The sequence below is a fragment of the Taudactylus pleione genome, unplaced genomic scaffold, assembly GCF_031769625.1.
Source record: "Taudactylus pleione unplaced genomic scaffold, aTauple2 ptg000040l, whole genome shotgun sequence".
Lineage (NCBI taxonomy): Eukaryota > Metazoa > Chordata > Amphibia > Anura > Myobatrachidae > Taudactylus > Taudactylus pleione.
Genome location: NW_028284442.1, coordinates 28,117,315 through 28,138,622, shown reverse-complemented (window position 1 = coordinate 28,138,622; position 21,308 = coordinate 28,117,315). Strand labels below are relative to the sequence as shown.

Below are 21,308 nucleotides of genomic sequence, written 5' to 3'. Positions count from 1 at the left end.
TATCTATATATCTATATCTATCTCTATCTATCTCTCTCTTCTACAATAACAATTCAATAGGAAAGAGAGAGGATATTTCTTGTAAGCATGTGATTGTAATCCTCTCTCATACACACCTACTTATATACCTCCTCACCCAAATTATGTGATACTGGTTCCTGTGACAATTTAATGCTGGGTTTCTGTTCTGTTTATACCTTTTTTTTGTAGTATTTAAGTTTTTTTTAAGTGACAAAACCTATAATATGCAAGTATTACTTTTTACAACAGTTTCCCTTAGTTGCTTATTAGCAGTTTGGATTCCACCTAGGTGTCGCCTCCTGTCCTCTGGTAACAAAGATCTGCATCCTGCCTCTTTTGTTTTTTACCCACTGCCATGAAATCATACTCTTTTCTAACAGACTCACTTGTGATTGAGTGGGGCAGCATTTGCCGCCTCCTGTTTCCTTATGTTGAAGTGCTAGTTACCACCACAAGCGTTTTGCAAACACGAATGGTTAAGCAGCCCTCCTGATGGCCACCTGATGTCACCAGAATAAAGTAGTCGGTCTTCAAAAACTAGTTTTAAATATGTACGTCCCTGCATTCCTTTGTGAACCGTTTTCAGCTGTCTAGAGAGCATACATGTACAATGCATGAAAGTATCCACCTTCATTCTAAGGGAGGAATTTAATTATTTTGGGTGTTCGATTGTGTGCGCGACCAGACCCGCACTGTGTGGCGACCAAATGCATGGCATTAGCCACGTAGAGAGGATTTTCCAGTGCAATTGCCAATTAAGGAGCCCAAAAGGCTTTTTCTCTCTAATCTCCGAGCTTTTCAATACACCTGTGTTTTAAAAGGAAGCCGTCCCCAGTTTGTACAATACTTTTTTATTTTATTTTACTTCTTGAATAGTGCCTTCAGTAGAATGTTATATGCTGGCCTCCATTTAATGGGCAAATTTTGTGCCACATAAGATACTACGCTTATAATATGTAAATATTGTGCCAAAAATCAGTGACAGGTAAAATGATGACCTAAAAATGAACTTTGGTGAATGAGGGGAATCGGAAATGGAAGATATTGTAAGTAATCAGCTATTTATTTATTTTCTAAGGAGAAACCTAAAGCATAAATGATTTCATTATAGAGCCATTCTAACTCAGTCTTGCCATGCGATGTGAATGGCTCTACAGGTAACTAGTTTTTAGGCATTTGTGTAGATTAAACATTCTTTATACATGTGAGGATCAATGATATTCAAATGCATGATATATAACATTCAGTTTAGCACATCATAAATCTATATTCTTTATTTAACAGTATTGGACAAATCATAATATCATAGGTAACGTTCCATCATAAGTATAAAGGTTCATGGCAAGTTTTTCCTTGTTATTCTGAAAGTGAAATAGAAGGAAGAGTGAGAATGTGAACAAGATGAGAATATCACCTTTTGAAACCTCAAATGGCGGAGTGAGGGTACTAAGCATATAATGGAGGAAGGGAGAGGGAAGATCCAAGGGATATACCAAGATTTTGTGAGAGGATGCCCCTGCTATGTTCCGAGGAGACGTGACTACAACCTTTACGAGGAGAGAGGGGGCACAGGGAGTTTTGGCTGTGGCAAGACATGCATTAAAGGAATGGCTAGTGCAGTCAAGTGGACGAATCGCACCAGGTTCTTTGAATTTAAGACATCACAACCAACTGGAATATATCTTCTGCATTAGGTCAGTTATACCCCTTTTACACCAGAGCTAAAAACCGGGTTATTGCATGGTTAACCCGGGTTGCTCCTTTGTGTAAAAGGGGAAAGGGATGGATTGCCGGGTCGAGTGACTCGGCAATCCAACCCAGGTAACTTGCAGAGTTTAACACGGGAATAACCCGTGAAACCCTGCAGTGTAAACGCACGATCTGGATCAAGGTGACCTGGATCGTGCCACATGCCTGCCGATTGGCTGGCTTCAGTGGCGCATGGGGATGACGTCATCTCCAAGCGTCCACTTCAACGCCGGAAAAGCCAGGTCTCTGCAGACCTGCCTCCGGTGTGAACGGTGCCAACTCAGGAATATCCTGGGTCGGTGCCGGAGGAATTCCGGGTCTGATCCAGATTGGAACCCTGTACCAACCTCTGGGTCAGACCCGGAATTTCGGGATAAAAGCAGTATTAGTGAGAGGGTGTCAACCATTGACAAAAATTGACGCGTTTAAGTTATTTCACCACTGTTGGAGGGGAGGGTGATCTCCAATGGACTTTATGTAAAGTGTGCCTTAACCCCAAAATTAAGTTGTCCAAGTTCTGCTGAATCTAAGCTGACACATTTCCACCCATGATAGTCTTGGAGAGGTTAATAATCTAATTCCATAAGGTGACCTATAATTTAGTTTTTATTAGACTGTAATCGATAAGCATAGCAATGTCTGACATTTAATAATGCATATAATGAGAACATCAGTTGTCTGGAATTGTTCTAATATCTAAAGAGCACCAAGGCCAGTAATAGAGCCAGACGTATTCTCAGACATTTACGGTCAACAGTCACATGCTAGTATTAAGAAGTTGTTTAATCCATCCATAATATAGTCAAGTTTACAATATATGTTGGAATCGCTGGCAGCCCTGATACAGCGCTTTGTCTACATAGTTTTCCTATCTTAGCAAATTTTACACTGTATAATCCCGTAATTATTCTACTATTCTGTCAAAACAAAATCTAACTATCCTCAAAAACAGAGGGTCCCAAACTTTTATTGAATCACGGCACCCTAGAGTATCAGGATTGTTTTTACGGCACCCTTAAGCCAGATGTTTGTTGTTGAGAAATTCTGAAAAAAATTTAGTAAAGTGAAGAAAATTGTGCTGACTTGTCATCCTTAGGTTCAGTAATGTGGTTGTGGACAGGTTTGAGCTTCTGTTTGTCCACATATTATTACATTCACCATAAATAATTTGATTTGATGCTGGACCACCAACCTGAGGCACCCCTGCAGGTGTCCTGAGGCACCCCAGGGTGCTACGACGCACAGTTTGGGAACCACTGCTCAAAAATATAGAAAACTAGCTTTGGTATAATATTTTTGTTATTTTTGTTGTTATTTATATTGTTAATAAACTCATATTCCAGACATGTAAAAAATGAACCTGGTTAAAGGATTGATAATAAACCAGATGTGTAGTGGGTAAATCGGTGTTCTCCAAGGTACTTACTATGGTGATATTGCTTAGTACACATTTGACTCTACAACATTAAACCAGCTATAATTGTTTCATTTTGTCCAATGTAAGTACAGGTTAAGTCTCCCATATCCAAATATTCCGAAATACAGAATTTTTTTAGAATGACTGAGATAGTGAAACTTTTGCTTTTTGATGGTTCAGTGTACACAAACTTTGTTTAAGGCACAAAATTATTAAAAATATTGTGTAAAATTACCTTCATACTTTGTGTACAAGGTTTATCTGAACATAAATGATTTTCATGTATGTACACAAACTTTGTTTGAGTAACAAAATTATTGAAAATATTGTATAAAATGAACTGCAGGCTGTGTGTATAAGGCAGGGCTCGACAAAACCCGGGGGGGCAGGTTGCCCTGGCGACCAGATTTGCAGCAACCCCATGTCTCCGCTGCACTTGCCGCTAGTGTAGTGCAGACTGCGAGCGTGGTCCACACTACACGGTTTACAAACTGTTATAGCAGCTAATGACAGTCAGACAGACTCTCATTGGCTGCTGTGTCCACGGAGTGAGCTGGCTGGAGCTCACTCATGAGCTCCGCCTTCCGGCTCTCCCGGCAGCAGGTGATGGGAGAGATGCATAGTGCAGGAGAAGAGCGGGCCGGGACTCGGAGCGGACAGCGGCGGTCGCGTCAGGAGCGGGGATTCAGGTAAGTTGTGTGTAGTTTTTTTTTTTGTGTGTAAGGTGCACTGCATAGGGGGGGGGGTGACCGCTACAGGGGGCACTGCATAGGGGGTGGTGACCGCTACAGGGGGCACTGCATAGGGGGGGTGACCGCTACAGGGGGCACTGCATAGGGGGTGGTGACCGCTACAGGGGGAACTGCATGGGGGGGTGACCGCTACTGGGGGCATGTATGGGGGGCCACTACTGGGGCACTGTACAGGGGGGGTGCTACTAGGGGCAATGCATAGTGGGGACTACTACTGGAGGCACTGTATGGGGGGGTACTACTGGGTGGACTACTACCACGTGCAGTGCATAGGGGGGACCACTTCTGGGGGCACTATATAAGGGGCACTACATAGAGGGACCACTACTGGGGGCACTGTATATGGGGACCACTACTGAGGGCACTGTATGGGGGTTGGCCGCTACTGGGGCACTGTATAAGAGGGGCCACTACTGGGGGCACTGCATAGGTGGGGTGGCTGCTACTGGGGGCACTGTTTGGGGGGTGGCCGCTACTGGGGGCACTGTATAAGGGGGGACCACTACTGGGGGGCACTACATATTGGGGACCACTACTGGGGGGCACTGCATATTGGGGACCACTACTGGGGGGCACTGCATAGGGGGGACCACTAATGGGGGGCACTGCATAGGGGGGACCACTAATGGGGGGCGCTGCATAGGGGGGACCACTAATGGCGGCGCTGCATAGTGGGGACCACTAATGGGGGCGCTGCATAGTGGGGACCACTAATGGGGGCGCTGCATAGTGGGGACCACTAATGGGGGCGCTGCATAGTGGGGACCACTAATGGGGGCACTGCATAGTGGGGACCACTAATGGGGGCACTGCATAGTGGGGACCACTAATGGGGGCACTGCATAGGGGGGACCACTAATGGGGGCACTGCATAGGAGGGGCCACTAATGGGGGCACTGCATAGGGGGGGACCACTAATGGGGGCACTGTATATGTGGCACTACTGGGGGGGGGGGGTTACCTCAGTAATGCTGCTCTGGGGGAAGGGGGGGATCTGGCTCCTACACTTTCAGCCTCACTCCTAGAGTTTAGAAACATTTGTCAAGCCCTGGTATAAGGTGTATATGAAACATAAATGCATTCTGTGTTTAGATTTGGGTCCCATTCCCAAGATCTCATTATGGTATGCAAATATTCCAAAATACGGAATATTCCGATATCCAAATTACCCCTGGTCCCAAGCATTTTGGATATGGGAGACTCAACCTGTATTGCCGTATCATAGCAGAACTATATGCACTATTATGCGATACCTTCACTGTAAATGTCAATCCATTAAGCAATTCAGGAAATACTTGGGTTTCCCAGTGGACACAGTACAATAGCACTGTGACAAGCTGCACACAATTGTTTATATTTAGTGACAGAAGGCAAAATTAACCCCTTATGGCCTGTGACAACAGTATTCCTAATTTAACCATTTGAAAAAAAATGTGAATTCTATTAGATTCTGGGATTAATATAATTTTCACTCTTGGATAAAATTGTTCACATGTAGAAGATCATTATCTGCCTTCCTTTTCATTAATGAGGAAAGATAGTGTGAGTATTCGCTTTTATATACTTGTGCAGTCCTCTCACAGCGAATACAGTGGAGCAGAAACTTGAAATTCTGTACTTGTACGACAGTCATCTCCTCTAAAAAGTTATCCTATTTTCAAAGCAAGACGACTACTGAAGTAACAGCAGTAACCTGGTTCTTGCCTGGAGTAACATTTCATCCACATCTGATTTATATTGAGCAATTGTGATGCAAAGCAGGTTCCTTCGCCACTTTGTACTTCTTTATAAAATGACCAAACTGTATTAACAGTGCTTTTCTGTCATTTGATTCTTACCAATGCCTGTTAAATGCCATCGTGATGACATTGGTATGCTGTATTCTCCACTGCAATGTGCGCAACTGAATATCATGGAGAATTGAATATTACCCAATGTGCTTTTCATTTCCCTGGCAGCTAAGAGAATGTACAGGATCATTCAGGATGATGAACAAGCTCATAGTAAGAAGGCTGCAATGTTTAATCACCACCGGAAGGTGGTCAAAACGGAGTTTCCTCTATCTGAACAGCTTACAGAGCTTATCGAGGAGGCATGGGATAACGTAACCCTGATAAACGATTTTATGTGAATTAAAGAATAACATCATTGTATCCGTTCCCACCTTCTGTATGTAAGTGGGAGGTACCTCCTACTGTGGATGCTCATGTAACGCGTTTAATCAGAAATGCTACATTGCCTATTCCATCAGCATCTTCACTGAAGGATTCCACAGATAAAGATTGAAGCCAGTCTTAAACCAATATTTTCATCATCTGGAGCGGTTGCTAGTTCAGCTATGGCTGGAGGCTGGGTAGCCAAAGCTGTTGAAGAATGGATAGGGTCTTTGGAAGATTTGCTACCAAATGCTACCAGAGAACAGATGATTATCTCCCACATACCGGAAGCAGTTTCCTATCTGGGAGGGGCTGCAGTGAATGCTGGAATTTTAGCTTCTAGGGCATCGGCGGCATCAATAGTGGCACGCAGGGCCCTTTGGTTAAGATCTTGGAAAGCTGATACAGGATCATAGAGGGCGCTGGAAGTCGTACCTTTCCAAGGAAAAGTACTTTTTGGAGCAGAGTTGGATAATATAATCACTACTCTGACAGTTTCAAACTCTTTACTTTCAGTCTTTCCGTCCTCTGGGACAAGCAAAGGAACAGTCTTCCTCTAGGCCAACTAGTTTTCGCAAGTCTAAGCGACAATTTAAGAGTTTTGGCCCGGCAATACGTCCAGCTCCTAAGCCGGACAACAAGCCCTCGGCCTTATGGAGTGGGCCTCATCCTGGAGGATCCCAGGGTGGGATGCCGACTTCTTCAGTTTGCGGATTGTTGGCATCAAACGACGACAGATGTCTGGGTCTGATAAGTGGTCTCTCAGGGGTATGCCCTCACTCTCGAGGCATCCTCCCAAGAAGTTTTTTTTGCATAGATCTCCCATCAGATGTGGACAGGGCCTTAGCTTTTCAGGAAGCCATTCACTCCCTGCTACAGGCAGGGGTAATAGTCCCAGTCCCTATGCCTCAACAAGGAAGGGGTTATTTTTCCAATCTGTTTCTGGTTCAGAAACCGCATGGGGCTTATCGCCCTATACTAAATCTGAAAACCCTCAACAGGTTTATTCAATTACCCAAGTTTCATATGGAACCTCTCCGGTCAATCATTTTGGCAAAGGAGCAGGGGGATTAAATGGTTTCCCTGGACATCCAGGATGCTAATCTGCATGTTCCTATTATACCATCCCACTAACAATTCTTATGGTTTGCTGTCCTTCACAAACAAACATTACCAATTTCAGGCTCTATCCTTTGGCCTATCTACGGCTCCCTGGGTATTTACCAAAATAATTGCAGTTATAACTGCCAATCTCTGGACGACCTTCTGATATGGCACAGACTCCGATTATGTTACAAAACCATCTTCATATGACCATAACCTGCCTACAAAGGCACGGCTGGATAATCAACTGGAAGAAATCATCACTTTCCCAAACACAGCAGATGGTACGTCTGGGAGCGTTTTCTGGATTATCGGGCACAAAGGCTGTTTTTGCAGGAGGGCAAGATTGCGGATCAATCGTGGCATATACGCAAGCTGCTGCACAAGCGAAGGGTATCCATTCTGTTAGCAATGCAGGTCCTGGGATCAATGGTATCCACCTTCGACATAGTGGGGTATGCTCAGATCGGTTCCAGGCCTCTACAAAAATTGATTCTCTCCAGGTGGAACTGACACCATCATCTGATAAGGTCTCAGAGGATCCTTCTCACTCCAGAGGTTTGTCACTCCCTCCTGTGGTGGCTGAGAAAGAATCATCTAAACCAAGGGCACCCATTCTGGATTTCAAATTGGGTGCTTCTCACCACAGATGCCAGCCTTCGCGGATGGGGGACAGTGACTGGTCATCACACCTTTCAGGGAAGTTGGACAAATCAAGAAAGTAATCTGCCAATAAACATTCTGGAACTGCGAGCAGTATACAGAGCTCTGGTCATGGCACAGGACCTGCTCCAGGACTACAGTGGCCTACCTCAATCATCAGGGAGACGCAAGAAGTTATGCAGCCTTGAAGGAATTAACAAGGGTTCTGATTTGGACAGAACATTATCTTCCAGCCATCTCGGCAATATTCATACCGGGAGTACTCAATTGGGAAGCAGACTTCCTAAGTCATCAGGACATACACTCCAGAGAGTGGTCTCTCCATCCGGGAGTGTTTCAGCTCCTGGTAAACAAATGGGGTATACCAGAGAGAGATCTCATGGCATCATGCCACAAGGTCCCCAGGTACGGGTCCAGGTCCTAAGACCCATCAGCAGCCTTTATGGACGCACTGGCAGTAAGATGGGACTTAAAGCTGGCGTAGCACTTTCCTCCTATTTCCCTTCTCCCAACAGTTCTCGGGAAATTCAAGCAGGAAGGCGGAACAGTAATACTGGGTGCTGCGGCTTGGCCCAGGCGTCATTGCTTCACAGACATACAAAATCTGTCCGTAGACAGTCCATATCCTCTTCCTTTATGGCAGGATCTGCTAACGCAGGGTCCCTGCCGACATCCGGACTTACCTCGTCTGGCTTTGACTGCGTGGCTCTTTAATCTTCCATTCTAAGAGCGAAAGGTTTTTCCAGTTCTGGAATTCAAATGATGCTTAAGGCACGGAAGCCTGCCTCTGCCCTCATCTATTACAGAGTTTGGTATTCTTTTGGTCAATGGTGTTTCCGTAGGAATTATGATCCTAAGATATTCAGGATTTCCAGGGTACTGGCTATTCTTCAGGCAGGATTAGACAAAGGTTTATGCCTGGCCACTTTGAGAATGCAGGTTTCTGCACTGTCAGTCTGGTTCCAGAAGAAGATTGCTTCATTACCAGATGTTAGAATTTTTTCCGAGGAGTTCTGCGAGTTCAGCCTCCTTTTTGTTCCACCGGTAGCATAGTGGGATTTGTCTTTGGTTCTTAAGGGACTACAAACTTCCCCATTTGAACCTTTGGACTCTGTGGATTTGAAGTGGTTAACAGCAGACCCTTTTTCTTCTTGCAATTTCTTCTGCTCACAGAGTCTCTGATTGGCAGAACTCTCTTGTTCCCCACTTTTGATTTTTCACCAGGATAAAGCTGTTCTTCGTATAAGGGAGGGTTAACTTCCTAAGGTAGTGTCCCATTTTCATTTGAATGAAGAAGTTGTTCCAGCTTTTCAGGCTCCAGACCTTTCTGTAGGTAAAGCCTCTCTGGATGTAGTTTTGTGCTCTCCATATCTATGTGGAGCGTACAAACTCTGTTAGAAAATCAGATGCACTTTTTGTATTACATGGTTTTCACAAACAAGGATGGCCAGCTAATAAGCAGACTCTGGCGAGATGGCTACGCATGACTATCTCTCAGGTGTACACAGAGGCTGATCTCCCTGTCCCAAGCACGGTGACTGCACATTCTACTCGGTCTGTAGGGCCATCGTGGGCATGCAGTAGTGGTGCCTCTGCTGAACAATTGTGCAAGGCTGCCACGTGATCTTCTCTCCACACCTTTCTTAGGCTTTATGCCTTTGATACTTTTGCCTCTCAGGGTGCTTCCTTTGGGCGACGAGTTCTCCTTCCTGCTCAGGAGCATCCCCCACCCTAGGGGAACTGCTTTAGGACATCCCCATGTGGATCCCTATGGACCCAAAGAAGAAAATTAGAGTTATGGTAGACTTGCCTAGATAACGTCTTTTCTTCAAGGTCCACAGGGCACCCACCCTGACGCATCTAGCTTCATTGGGTCATATTATTTCGGTCAAAGATTCCCTCATCTTATGTAAGAATGTTTCTGGTGTACGATTGTTCTTCCTTCTCCTCTTTTCCTTCTCCTGCCTTGAGGCTTGTTAACTAAATTGAAGTCCTATGGCTAGGGGCAGGGTATATATGGAGGAGCACCCGGAGCATTCTGAGAGCAGAAGCTTTAACTGTCTGGTGCCTGGTCTTCCAACCATAATATCCCCATGGTATCCCTGTGGACCCTATGGACCTCAAAGTAAAGGAGTTATCTAGGTAAGTCTACCATAACCCTTATTTTGTGGCCCCCCAGTTGTCAGAGATCATCCTCTGTGGCCATAGATAATCCAACGCATGCGGGTCAAAAGGGGGATTGATCATCAGCACCCAGATGTAATCTGCACTCTGAGCGCAGTGATCAGCGAATAGTACTTGTTGCCCCTCTTTGCACTTAATTTAACTTTGATATAGGGTGCATGCGCTCCAGAATGCTGTTCACACTGCATTCTGGGGCGCAAATTTGACAGAGATGTCGGCAGTCACAGACCACTACATTACTGCCTGAGGGCCGGTGGAGATCTGCTCTATACATGTGCAGAATGGCTTTCCTCTGAAGTCACCAGAGAATGGTGGAGCAGACATGGGATGTGACCGTGTCATTCAGTCAAAATCTAGATGGCAATCTAAGCATCCCATGCAAACCATGTCAGATAAGTGGTTAAAGATGTTGCGTATTATTTAAGGGTGGTGATGGGGAAATATTTTCCTTGGTTTTTCTGCAGTTTTAAAATACAAAATGTATGAATGTTTGTGACTTGCTGATAGCCAAGCCTTCTGGTCTTGGAACTGCAACCTAGTACTGTCAACACAGTCATTTCTATCTGTCTCGTACTAAAGATGTTTCCGTGTTTACAAGCAGTTTATTACAGCACCATTAGCAGGCCTCCTCTAAGTTTGTAAGTAGTCCAGTACCGAATGCTTGAGGTTATCTCCTTCTACCGTATTCAGGCCGATAATTGCAGTGACACCACTGTCCCTGTGTATGAATCAACCTATTAAAATAGTGTAGTTTTGCAAAGCAAGCCTGCAAGCTGCCAGTCAGTGTCTGATTGTTTAGAGAGACCATTCCTTCCAAAATGACATTTTGCTGCAGAAGAGTAAAATGGAATATGTTGAATATTTAATTATTTAAGCAAAAGGATTTTTATTTGTAAAGCTATTGCTATACCTTGAAGTGCCAAAAGTCATGGTATTCATGCCTAGTATTATGTAGGACCCCCTCTAGGCTCGGCGAAGTGCAGTAACCTCTCCACACCATTCGTCGGAACTCTCAAGAATGCTCCTCGGACCAATTCTGGACAACTTGGGACCGATGACACAGTGTGTTATCTTTCTGGAATATTCCATCGTTATGGTGGTGCATGAAGTCCATGAGGCTGCAAATGGTCATATAGCAATGCTAAATCACGGTTACTGGTAAATGACCTAGTCAGGCATACCAGTGGACCCAACCCATGCCACATGAACACACCATTATGGAACCACCACCAGTCTGCACGGTGCCTTGTTGACAACTGGGGTTCATGGCCTCATGGGGTCTGCATCACACCCAAACCCTACCATCTACCCGAAACAACTGAAACAGTGACTCATCAGACCACGCCACATGTTGCCAGTCCTCCAGGGACCAATTAGTTATTTTACAAGCCCAGATAAGACACTGTGACTGGTGTCATAGTGTTAACAGGGGCACTCTGGTGGCTTTCCTGCTCCCAAATCCCATGGAAGCTACAGAATGCACTGACCTGCCATATGAGAGTCTGGTACCTCCTGCATTGAATGTGGTTGTGATTGGAGCCAGTGTCGCTTGTCTGTTACCACGGTCAATTCTGGCTAGACTCCGCTGGTCACGATCATTAAGCACCCGTGGACGGCCAATGCACTGACCATGGTGGGTGGTAATGCCTTCCATGAGGTATTCCTCTTACATACGTGACAACGTAGATCAAGAAATGTTGAATGTCCACACAACTACAGATATGGAATGTCCTATCTGTCGGGCACTCGCTATCATGCCCCGTTCGAACCCTGATAAATCATGTCACCTTGCCATGAGCAGCGTAGCCGGTGTTCAAACTGACTCACAAGGTGTTAGACTACAACTGATGCAGGTGTGGGCATTTACAAGACGTCAAAGTACGGTGATGCCACCTACCATTACCTTTACATACTGCTATCCCATGAGTTTTGGCACTTCAGAGTATATTGTGCTCTTTAAAGCAGTAAACGACAAGTAAGGGCAGACTATATGGGTCAAGTTGTTCTTCTCCGCCATCAAATTCTGTGTTTCCATCTCCTTTCTGGATTAAAGCGATTCTGTAAGACTAGTATCCACATACCACCACTGAACATGTGGTCGCAGTAGCTGCAATTAAATATTTTGCCACCTGGATAAATTATGAAATCCACATTGTAACTTCAAATAAAAACAAATTCCACCTGCAGAGTAAGGTCCTCAAGGTTATGTGTGCCACAATAAATATTGTAGATGTTCAAAATCCACCCAAGGAAGTAGTGTCTTCAGTCTTCATGTGGCCATTTGCAACATCTAGAATGAAGGGAAAAATCAAGGAAAGAAGCTCTTTATCCCTAAGCCAATGTAAAGGAAATGTCCACTTAAACATTACAATTCTTATATTGCAGGTTTTGTTTCCAGAAATAATTGTTCATCTTGGAGAACTGTCCAAAAACTACCATCTCCTTCCCATTCTCTCTCCCTCTGGAGGATCCTATTGAGTGCACACTGAAAGCCAAATATTGTATTGATCTGAGTTGCTTGGTCACTAAAGTTATGGATTAACCAGATAGAATGCCACATCTGATAGAGTAGATTGTAACTTCTCTTCTTCTGTTTAACAGATGTTTCTCGTGAACATAGATGTCTTGGCAAAATCCTTTTTTGACAAATGTATCACAAGCAGCGGGTAGGATTGTTTGCTTCAACACATGATTGCGGCTGGGGTATTCCTCTTTAAAATACAGGTTGTGTGAAATCCATTGAAGGCTAGTAGATTTTTACCTGATTTTCTTACTATTTTAGGAAGAGCAGTAGATAATTTTCCTAAAGGAAAAGCGATGCTACAGAACCATAATATTTTTTTATTCTAGGCTCCTGGAACCAGGAGTGTCAAGATGACAAAAACTCATAAGAAAAGCAGAGTTGATGACATTACCCAAAACAAGAAAAGCCAAATAATGTTTTTGTTTTCAATCCTTATAAGCAGGATGCTGGTTCTAGGTCAAGATCATGTTTCAAGGCTCCTGTTGTAGGGAGGCTCTTCCATTCCCTTGACCATTGGTTAATAGTCTCATTGTTGAGTTCCTAGGTCTGTTCAGAGGGGAATGAAGTCTGAACTGTGCTTAACCCCATGTCAAAATTACAGGCACTGACAATTTTCTCCAATAATCCAGAATTGTTTGGAGAGCGTTTTTGATAAACTAAAAAGTCCATGTCCATTTCTCAAGTTCAGAGAGGGGTCAGGTAAGGTAGGTCATCTTGGTGGTTAAAAAAATAAAACTCAGATGGGGGAGTTATAAACCTGGGATAGTTATGAGGTACAGAAATCTTGAGTAAATCTTTGGCATTCGACAGAAAGTTACTTCCTTACCCAGGATACCCGATTTCCGCTGCCAATTTGGATGCTTTGATTTGGTTAATCAGAAGGTATCAGATTTGCAGCTTTTGAGAATTAATTTTTTGTGGATATACAGCTACAGATACAGCAACCAAAACATATTTTCTTTCCTATTTAAAAATGCTGGCTTTTGTCAAAAGAATGTTGGCCTGTGATAGACCCTGTTCCATCAGATGGGCCTTGTTAGTATTAGGACTTCTGATGGCTTATGTTTCTGCAATTAAACAACCCCAGTTTTATGCAAAATCACCACACATTATTATTATTTTTTTTTTCACATACATTTTATTGTGTAAAGCACCATAAGCATCAACAATTCACAATTCAATATGCAACACATAGTTTCATGGCAGTAAATAGGTATCCAAACAGATAATTATCTCATAACAAAAAAAAACCAGGACAAAGCCTAGAAATACATGTGATCAATAGTGACCATCATATCTATGGCCATAGTGAATAAAATACAGAGCATCATAAAGAATGAGATAAATGCAGTAAGTGACCATAGAAAATAATTTGTTGTGACCGTAACAATGTCGCCCACATACAGCCAAAACAAAATGAAGACAGGGGAGCCGCGCAGGACTAGACCCAACTTCCGGAGTTTCCTTAAACTAAATGGAAGGGTGAAATCAGAGTACTGACTATGTACTGAAGGGAAGATCCCCCCAAAAGTCGCCGTTGCTTTTTGCATCCCCTTGCCGTCTTTTGTGTGGACGGTACCATCCCAAATACAGCCCATTCTGTTGTTAATGGGATATAATTTACTAAATTATCTAAGGAAAATTGGAATGAGAGACAAAATTGAAGTAGTAATGGGCAGGACCAGAAACGATGGAGGAAGTCAGCTTGTGGAGTCTGACATCGGAAACCGTTATGTGAAGAAGTCATTTCTGCTAATTGTTGCCTTCACCACACATTGTAATTCATAGGGGTAGATGTACTGAGCCTTGGAGAGGGAGAAAGTGGATGGAGATAAAGTACCAACCTAACGGTCAGTTTTCAGACACGGCCTGTAAAGTGACAGGAGTTGATTGGTTGATAATGGATCTCTCTATAAGGCTTAGTACATCTACACCATAGTCTTTTATATCAGTAACTAGGAAGAGAATGTTACTGTAAATAATAAGGTTGGTTGGGAAGAGCAGCGAACAAGAAAATGAATCATGCATTCCTATTTAATTTGTGTGTCCATCTAGGAAGGTTAACGGTGTCACTAGTGAGCCCATAATAGCATGCCATGCTCTAACCTTGTGCTGTCAATCAGCCATTTGTTAAAAAGGGAACGGATATGAAATCCCTGGTGGCTGAATAGCCGCCGGTTCATATCCCGACTGCGGCAGCTTGAAGGGCGAAGATCCCGACAGGGCAGGTAAGTACCCTACCCCTCCCACCGGGGGTGCCTACCCCTTACCCCACCTTACCGCAACCTGAATCTAACCCCCCCAGGGGGTTGCCTAACTCTAACCTCTCTCTGGGGTTGCCTAGCCCTGACCCCTCCCCCCTAGGGATACCTAACCCAGCTACGCTCCCTAAACCTAACACCCCCTCTCCGCACGGTTAACGCTAAAGGCGCCCCGGATTTGCCTCGTTCAGGCTGGTGTCCTTCAGTGTTCCGGCTTCGGGACTAGGATAGACATCAGTATTTTGGCACCAATCTTAAATCCCTTGTTGAGATTTCCTTGTTGCTATTGAGAAAGACAAGGAAACAACCTAGCGGGAATGCTACGCTTTTCTCCAATAGGCATCGAAGTGCTTTGCACATAGTATGAACATAATACAGATGTTTAGATTTTCATAAAATAGAAAAGAGAGACCATTGGAGGAATTAAATTTGTTTTTTGAACACCTGAATAATGGGTACCTGACGGAAAAATTAAATTGTTGCTCTGATCGGGTGGCGAGCAGAAATCCAAGAATAAGTCCGGATTTTGTGTACGCCCAAACAACGGGTTAGAGCGATAAGTGGGTTAGTCGACAAGCATGTTAATTAATGGGCGCCCACGGCACACTTGAATTGCTCCGTCGGGCACCCATTACTTATAGGTGCGCACAGAACTATTGAATTCCTCTATGTGTGTAATACAAATTTGCGGCAGCTATTATGGGTCATCGGTTTCAAGTAACATTCATCCTATCCACAAAGGATTCAAGTGAAGCAGCTGTTTTGGGTCATCAGTTCCAAGTAACATTCAGCCTACCCATGGAGGATCCATTTTAGGCGCACTACGTAGGATTACACTGGGCAGAATAAGCAATGCCTGAAAGAGATGACACATACTGTCAGCAGAATGAACCTATGCATTGCTCATTCTAAACAAGAGTTACCGGCCTAGGCAGCCAGGTTGGGCGCACTATAGCGGTTACCATGTGCGATAAGCAATACATGTAAATAACACATGTAAGAATAAAATGAACAGTGCCTAACAAAATAAACACTGCATAAATAATTTTCTGTCTGATCACTTGTGTTTGTGGGTGCTTATGAATTGCATCAGAATGCTTACTTTGTTTTGTGACTGGCTTTATTCAGTGTTTTTCTAGTAATCATCTGAAGTATTGGAAAATAAAACTTCTCTAGTTTAGTAATCTGTTTTCGACATCAACTGAAAATAATTGTTTGTGTCCTTTCAACCATTTTTTGTAACAGACAAGATATAGGTTTATAATTTTAATTGTGTGATTCAAGTATTTTAAAGATTGTTGTGACCTATTAAATATTTTGCTTTGTTTATTCACCCTATCTCATTAATGTATTTTTTTTTCTAGATACCGTTGGGGAGATGAAGGAACCCAGACAGAGGAAGGATAACAGACGTCCAGATATTGAAATCTATAAACCTGGTCTGTCCAGGTTGAGAAACAAGTCTAAGCTTGATGTTTCTGGCAGTAATAATAATGAGGAATATCGATACGAGAAAGCAAATGACTGTGAGTCTTCAGTAAACGGGAAAGGCCCAGCTACAATCTCTGGAGATCACATCCAAGAGGAGGAAGACCTGGAGCTGGATGGTCCATTATCTCTTACCCCAGAAACTCAAGATCGAAAGATCATCAAAAGAGCCAAAAAACCGGACCGACTGATTTATCAACCAGGAAGAAGGCTGCAGGTGGCTGTGAAAGAATTGAGTGAAATTACAGAAGATGACCTAGCAAGGAAAACCGAGCAGCTGAAAATATTACATGAAGATATTGAAAAGCCAGGCACCAATAACTCCCCTCACCCAGAAGAATTGTCTAAGACGACCAAGCCTGACAAATGGAAGAGGTCGGAGAGAGACAGAAGCCACAAGACTGGAGAAGAGATGCTCTCCTCCAGACAAGGGAAAGATGAGAGAAAGCCTTGCTCCACCAAACGATATTCCCATTCAGACAAACGAAGAACTCGCACACGAAATTGCAGCACCAGTTCTGCAGGGAGCAACAATAGTAGTGAAGAGGCCATTTTAGCAGAAGGGAACAAGAGGCGACAAGATAAAGGCAAGACCGTTGGAGATCGGAAAGAAAAAGTGCGAACAAAGAAGCAGTTGTCTCTCTCTTCTACAGACTCTTTTGAGGAAGATTGCAGTGAATGGTTGGATGGATTGCTCTCCAACAGAAACCAGTGGAAAAAGAAACAGGGATCCGCTGACAAAGGCTGCCTACCTGGTGCAGATGGCATCAAGAGATCAAACCTTAAAGATAATCGTGAAGTGAGTTTCCAACGTGAATCTGCAAACCAGCCAGTGACTGATGAGAAGAGGACCAGGAGGCGTGGGGAGAGACTCATTCACAAGCGCAGCACGGACATTGAGAAGGAGGAATTAAGAGAGAAGTCTACTGGACCCAGGGGCAGAGGTAGGGGGATACTTATTCTTCCTGCTAACACAGACCTATCATCCAGCACTAATGCAACACACGAATCAAGCAACACAAAGCCCCTTTCTACTACTGGCAGCAAAGCTGTCCGCGGCCGTGGTGGAGCTAATCGTCGTCTGTGGGATCCAAATAACCCTGAGCAGAAGCCTGCTCTAAAAAAACAGAGCCCTCAGCTTCATTTTCTAGATACCGATGATGAGTCTACACCACCTTCACAGAGTGACAACTACCAGTCTGTGCCTCAGACCTCTTACTACAAATTCCAGAACTCTGATAATCCATATTACTATGCACGTCCACCATATCCGTACGGTGGGTTTTCTGTGCCATATTCTGTAAGTCCCAGCAACGGCATATATCCTGGTACATTCTATCCTGCATATCCAGCTCAACCTGGACAGTACGGGTCAGGCTCGTTCTCTGGCAGCCCTGTAACTCCTGAGGAACTTGAGCTTCAAGTGAGGACACTGCAGCAGCAAGAACTAAGCCGTCTTCTGAGACTGGCGGATAACCAGGAGCTACAGCTGAGCAATCTCCTATCCCGGGATGCAATCAGCGCAGAGGGTCTGGGCAAAATGGCTTTGCTAAGGTGAGAACGCTCTCCATTTCTTTCAAGGGATACAAATTTATAAAAAAATAGTTTTTATTTTTATACAATCGACCTGATTTTTTTAACAATTCTATTATATATTTCATAGAACAATCCCTTTTTTTTTTTTTAGTTCCCTTTTCATTCCACCTTCATTACAGTAGCTAGCTTGCTCATTGCCATGTATACTATGTGCCACATGGTGGATTAAAATGTATTCCTCTATATTCAGCGGTCATCATAAGAAGGCTTGTAATAATCAAAGTTTTTTCATATATTTAAGCTAGCTGTATAAAGAGGGAGCATTGTATAATACACAGAGGAGGAAGGTAAAGTGCATTGTTAAATCTTAACCAGTCAGTGTTTTTGTTTCAGGTGCAGGCGTCTGCAACTGTCACATTTCCCAATTTGCGGCTGAAGGGTCAGAACTAGGTGACTACAGGGCGTCTGCACATAGACTTAAGTTGAGTTTTGGCGTGTAATTAGAATTGTGGACTTGGTTGAGCTGAGCATGTGCATCTGGTACAGCGCTCACACAAATTAGCGGCGGTAATAGGGGTTGGATAGCGGCGGCAGCGTCACATTGATGTTTGCAGCTTGGTATATGACGAATATCTGCTTTTAGTTCCATTCACGCAGCGTGAGTGCAGTTGCAGCCGGCATGCGTGCAACTATGTATTGACCCTTTTTCCCCAGCCAGTGCTTTTAATTTCCTAGATACCAATGTTTTGCTCCTGTGATAATGCCGCCTAGTGCTGTAAGCTATATGGCAGTATGTACCCCGCTGCTCTACGTTCTGTCTGGTCATTTGATATTAGTTCACCTGTGGGTTGCTCCCTCCTTTTTTTTTTTTTTTTTAAATGTTTTACATTTTGTGGGAATCCCATAAAATTAAATGTAGCTATATTTATGTTCAGGCCTTCTTCTGCTGTTTGGCTTATTTATGCTATTGGTGTCACAGCCTTACAAGAGGTGGTGTTGGCATCTCATGACAAGGCTTGCTGTTTGGTCAGCTTTCTAAGGTGCATTTGACTAGAGCAGAGGTTTCCAAACTTTTTAAAATCACGGTGCCCCAGAGTATCAGCAATATTTTCACGGCACCCCTGAGCCAAAAGTTTGTTGTTGTGAAATTCAGAAATAAAATGTAGTAAAGTAGTAATGTGACGTAAATTGGGGACAGGTTTGCGCTTCTGTTTGTCCACATCTTTACATTACATTGACCATAAAGACTTTGATTTGGTGCTGGACCACCAACCTGGAGGCACCCCAGGGTGCCGCGACGCACAGTTTGGGAACCACTGGACTAGGGTCTGAAAACGTTGCTGATTTCAGTCTGCATCTCCTGCGGTCTAGGTTGTCCTCCATTTTAAAATTAAATGAGGATAAACAACCTGTAGACAATCCTCTGAAAGTTCACAGCAGCTCCAGTCATTTAAGGAGCATTGTGCTGATGGTGTGGAAAGCCTGAAACCTTGGTCATTGACGGCAGGACTCTACATGACAGAGGAAGTGCTGTGATGTGAGGAGGGGGACTGGAAGGGAGTGCAAGCCATACAGTTAGTTGGAGGAGCATGTCCTCTAAACGAACAGAGTAGTAATGTTCGTCGCCAATCAAAAAGTTATACAAGTGCATTTTAATCTGTTTTTTAATTTGATTTAGCTATTGCAAGTAGAAGAAGCTATTTAATAAGCAGACTGTGTTACCTGATAAATTGTGATGTTGTCATAATGGTGACATTTACAATTCAACTGTTATGATATAGTCATCTGTGAAATGTCGACGTTCTGCAGAGACTGGAGGGTAAGTTAGGCTACAGGAGGTAAGGGATAGGCACCAGGGGGGAGGGTTAGTGCCAGCAATACTCACTACTGGAAGCCCCAGAAGCCATCAGGACATCTCTGCCGGACCAGACAAGTCACCACTAGATGACAAGTCTAATAATATACCACACCTGATAAATCCTGATAATGTATTTTTTTTTTTTTTTTAATTAAGTGCTTTTTTTTAATTAATTTTCAAAAAAGAAGACATCAACAAATAGGCAAACAGAAAACAAAATAAAAGGATGTAGAACTAGCATATCATTGATGTCACATTACAATGAGCAGACAGACTAGCATATAACACTTATATACAACAATTGTCATATATATATATATTTTTTCTTTCCCTTCTCGCACACACCAATTAGTGATTGTGTAGCATTATTTCCCCCATTGGTACTATTACATAACAGCACTAAATGAAGAATTGGAGACAGAGAGCCGGTGATGTGCGGTCTGAGCATGAGCAGAATTAAGCCATTTGGCCCATATGTCTTCAAATTTAGATTATTTTTCATGTGCAATGGTGGCAGAGACTAAGGATAAATTATGGGCCTGCCCACCATATCCGGGTAAACTCTTGTCGGGCAGGTCCCTAACATACTAGGGTTCAAATCCAGAGCGCAGGACACCCCCAAACTAGCCCAGCCAAACCACCCCAAAGCACCGCTCTAATAAGAAAAGTCAAGTGTAAAAGAAATAGTTAGGAGCAGCCGCTGGCCGCATATAAAGAATAAAAATAAAAAAGTTAAATACATATATATATATATATATATATATATATATTTTCTTTTACACTTCACTTTTCTTATTAGAGCGGTGCTTTGGGGTGGTTTGCCTGGGCTAGTTTGGGGGTGTCCTGCGCTCTGGATTTGAACCCTAGTATGTTAGGGACCCGCCCGACAGGAGGTTACCCGGATATGGTGGGCAGGCCCATAATCTTGGCCAAGATCATGCCAAAAACCTCTATTGTATTTACTGTAAAATGTATTTATTTATATATAATCAGTTAATTTGGAGTTGTGCACTTGTATTTCTTCTTTGTGTATATATCAATGGTCTCCACAGGTAGCACCTCCAATTATATATATATGTCCAGAGTGTGCAGTCTGAGATCCTTTTTTCTTTAGAGACTAAGGATAACCAATCATAATATTCCGGCCCTGTGGAGGCCGTCCAGGAGCGGGCAATGCAAACTTTGGCCAACATGCAAACATTCAGTATATACTGATGAGTGTGTACATCAAGCAAATGGTCTTCTAGAATTCCAAGCGTACATACAATAGGAGCAAGAACAGCCCGCGGAACTCCTGTAGAGGAGATTACCCCGAGTATTTTTTCCCAGAATGACATAATCTGAGGACAATCCCAGATCAAATGCCAAAAGTTGGCCGATGTGGCACTACATTTAGGGCAATTTGAATCTGAACGACCACCAAACCTAAACAGACGATCAGGGGTTAAATAAACCTGATGCAATAGGAATAGCTGGATTTGTTGGAAACGAATTGAGGTGGTAGCTAATCGCCGACATCCCAATGCACCCTGCCATGAATCGTCCCGTATTGCACCCAGATTAACCTCCCATTTAGCTCTGAGAGCTGGCAGATC

General features: G+C 43.6%; 1 protein-coding gene across 1 annotated transcript in view; it reads left to right on the top strand.

The window, feature by feature from the left end:
• The window catches only part of SMG6 (SMG6 nonsense mediated mRNA decay factor), a 245,408-nt gene that overhangs the window by 5,264 nt on the left and 218,836 nt on the right, over positions 1-21,308 (top strand). The window contains exon 2 of the mRNA XM_088454996.1: positions 16,196-17,873. Coding sequence (XP_088311122.1) covers positions 16,196-17,873 — 1,678 coding nt within the window. The remainder of the gene's footprint in view (positions 1-16,195; positions 17,874-21,308) is intronic.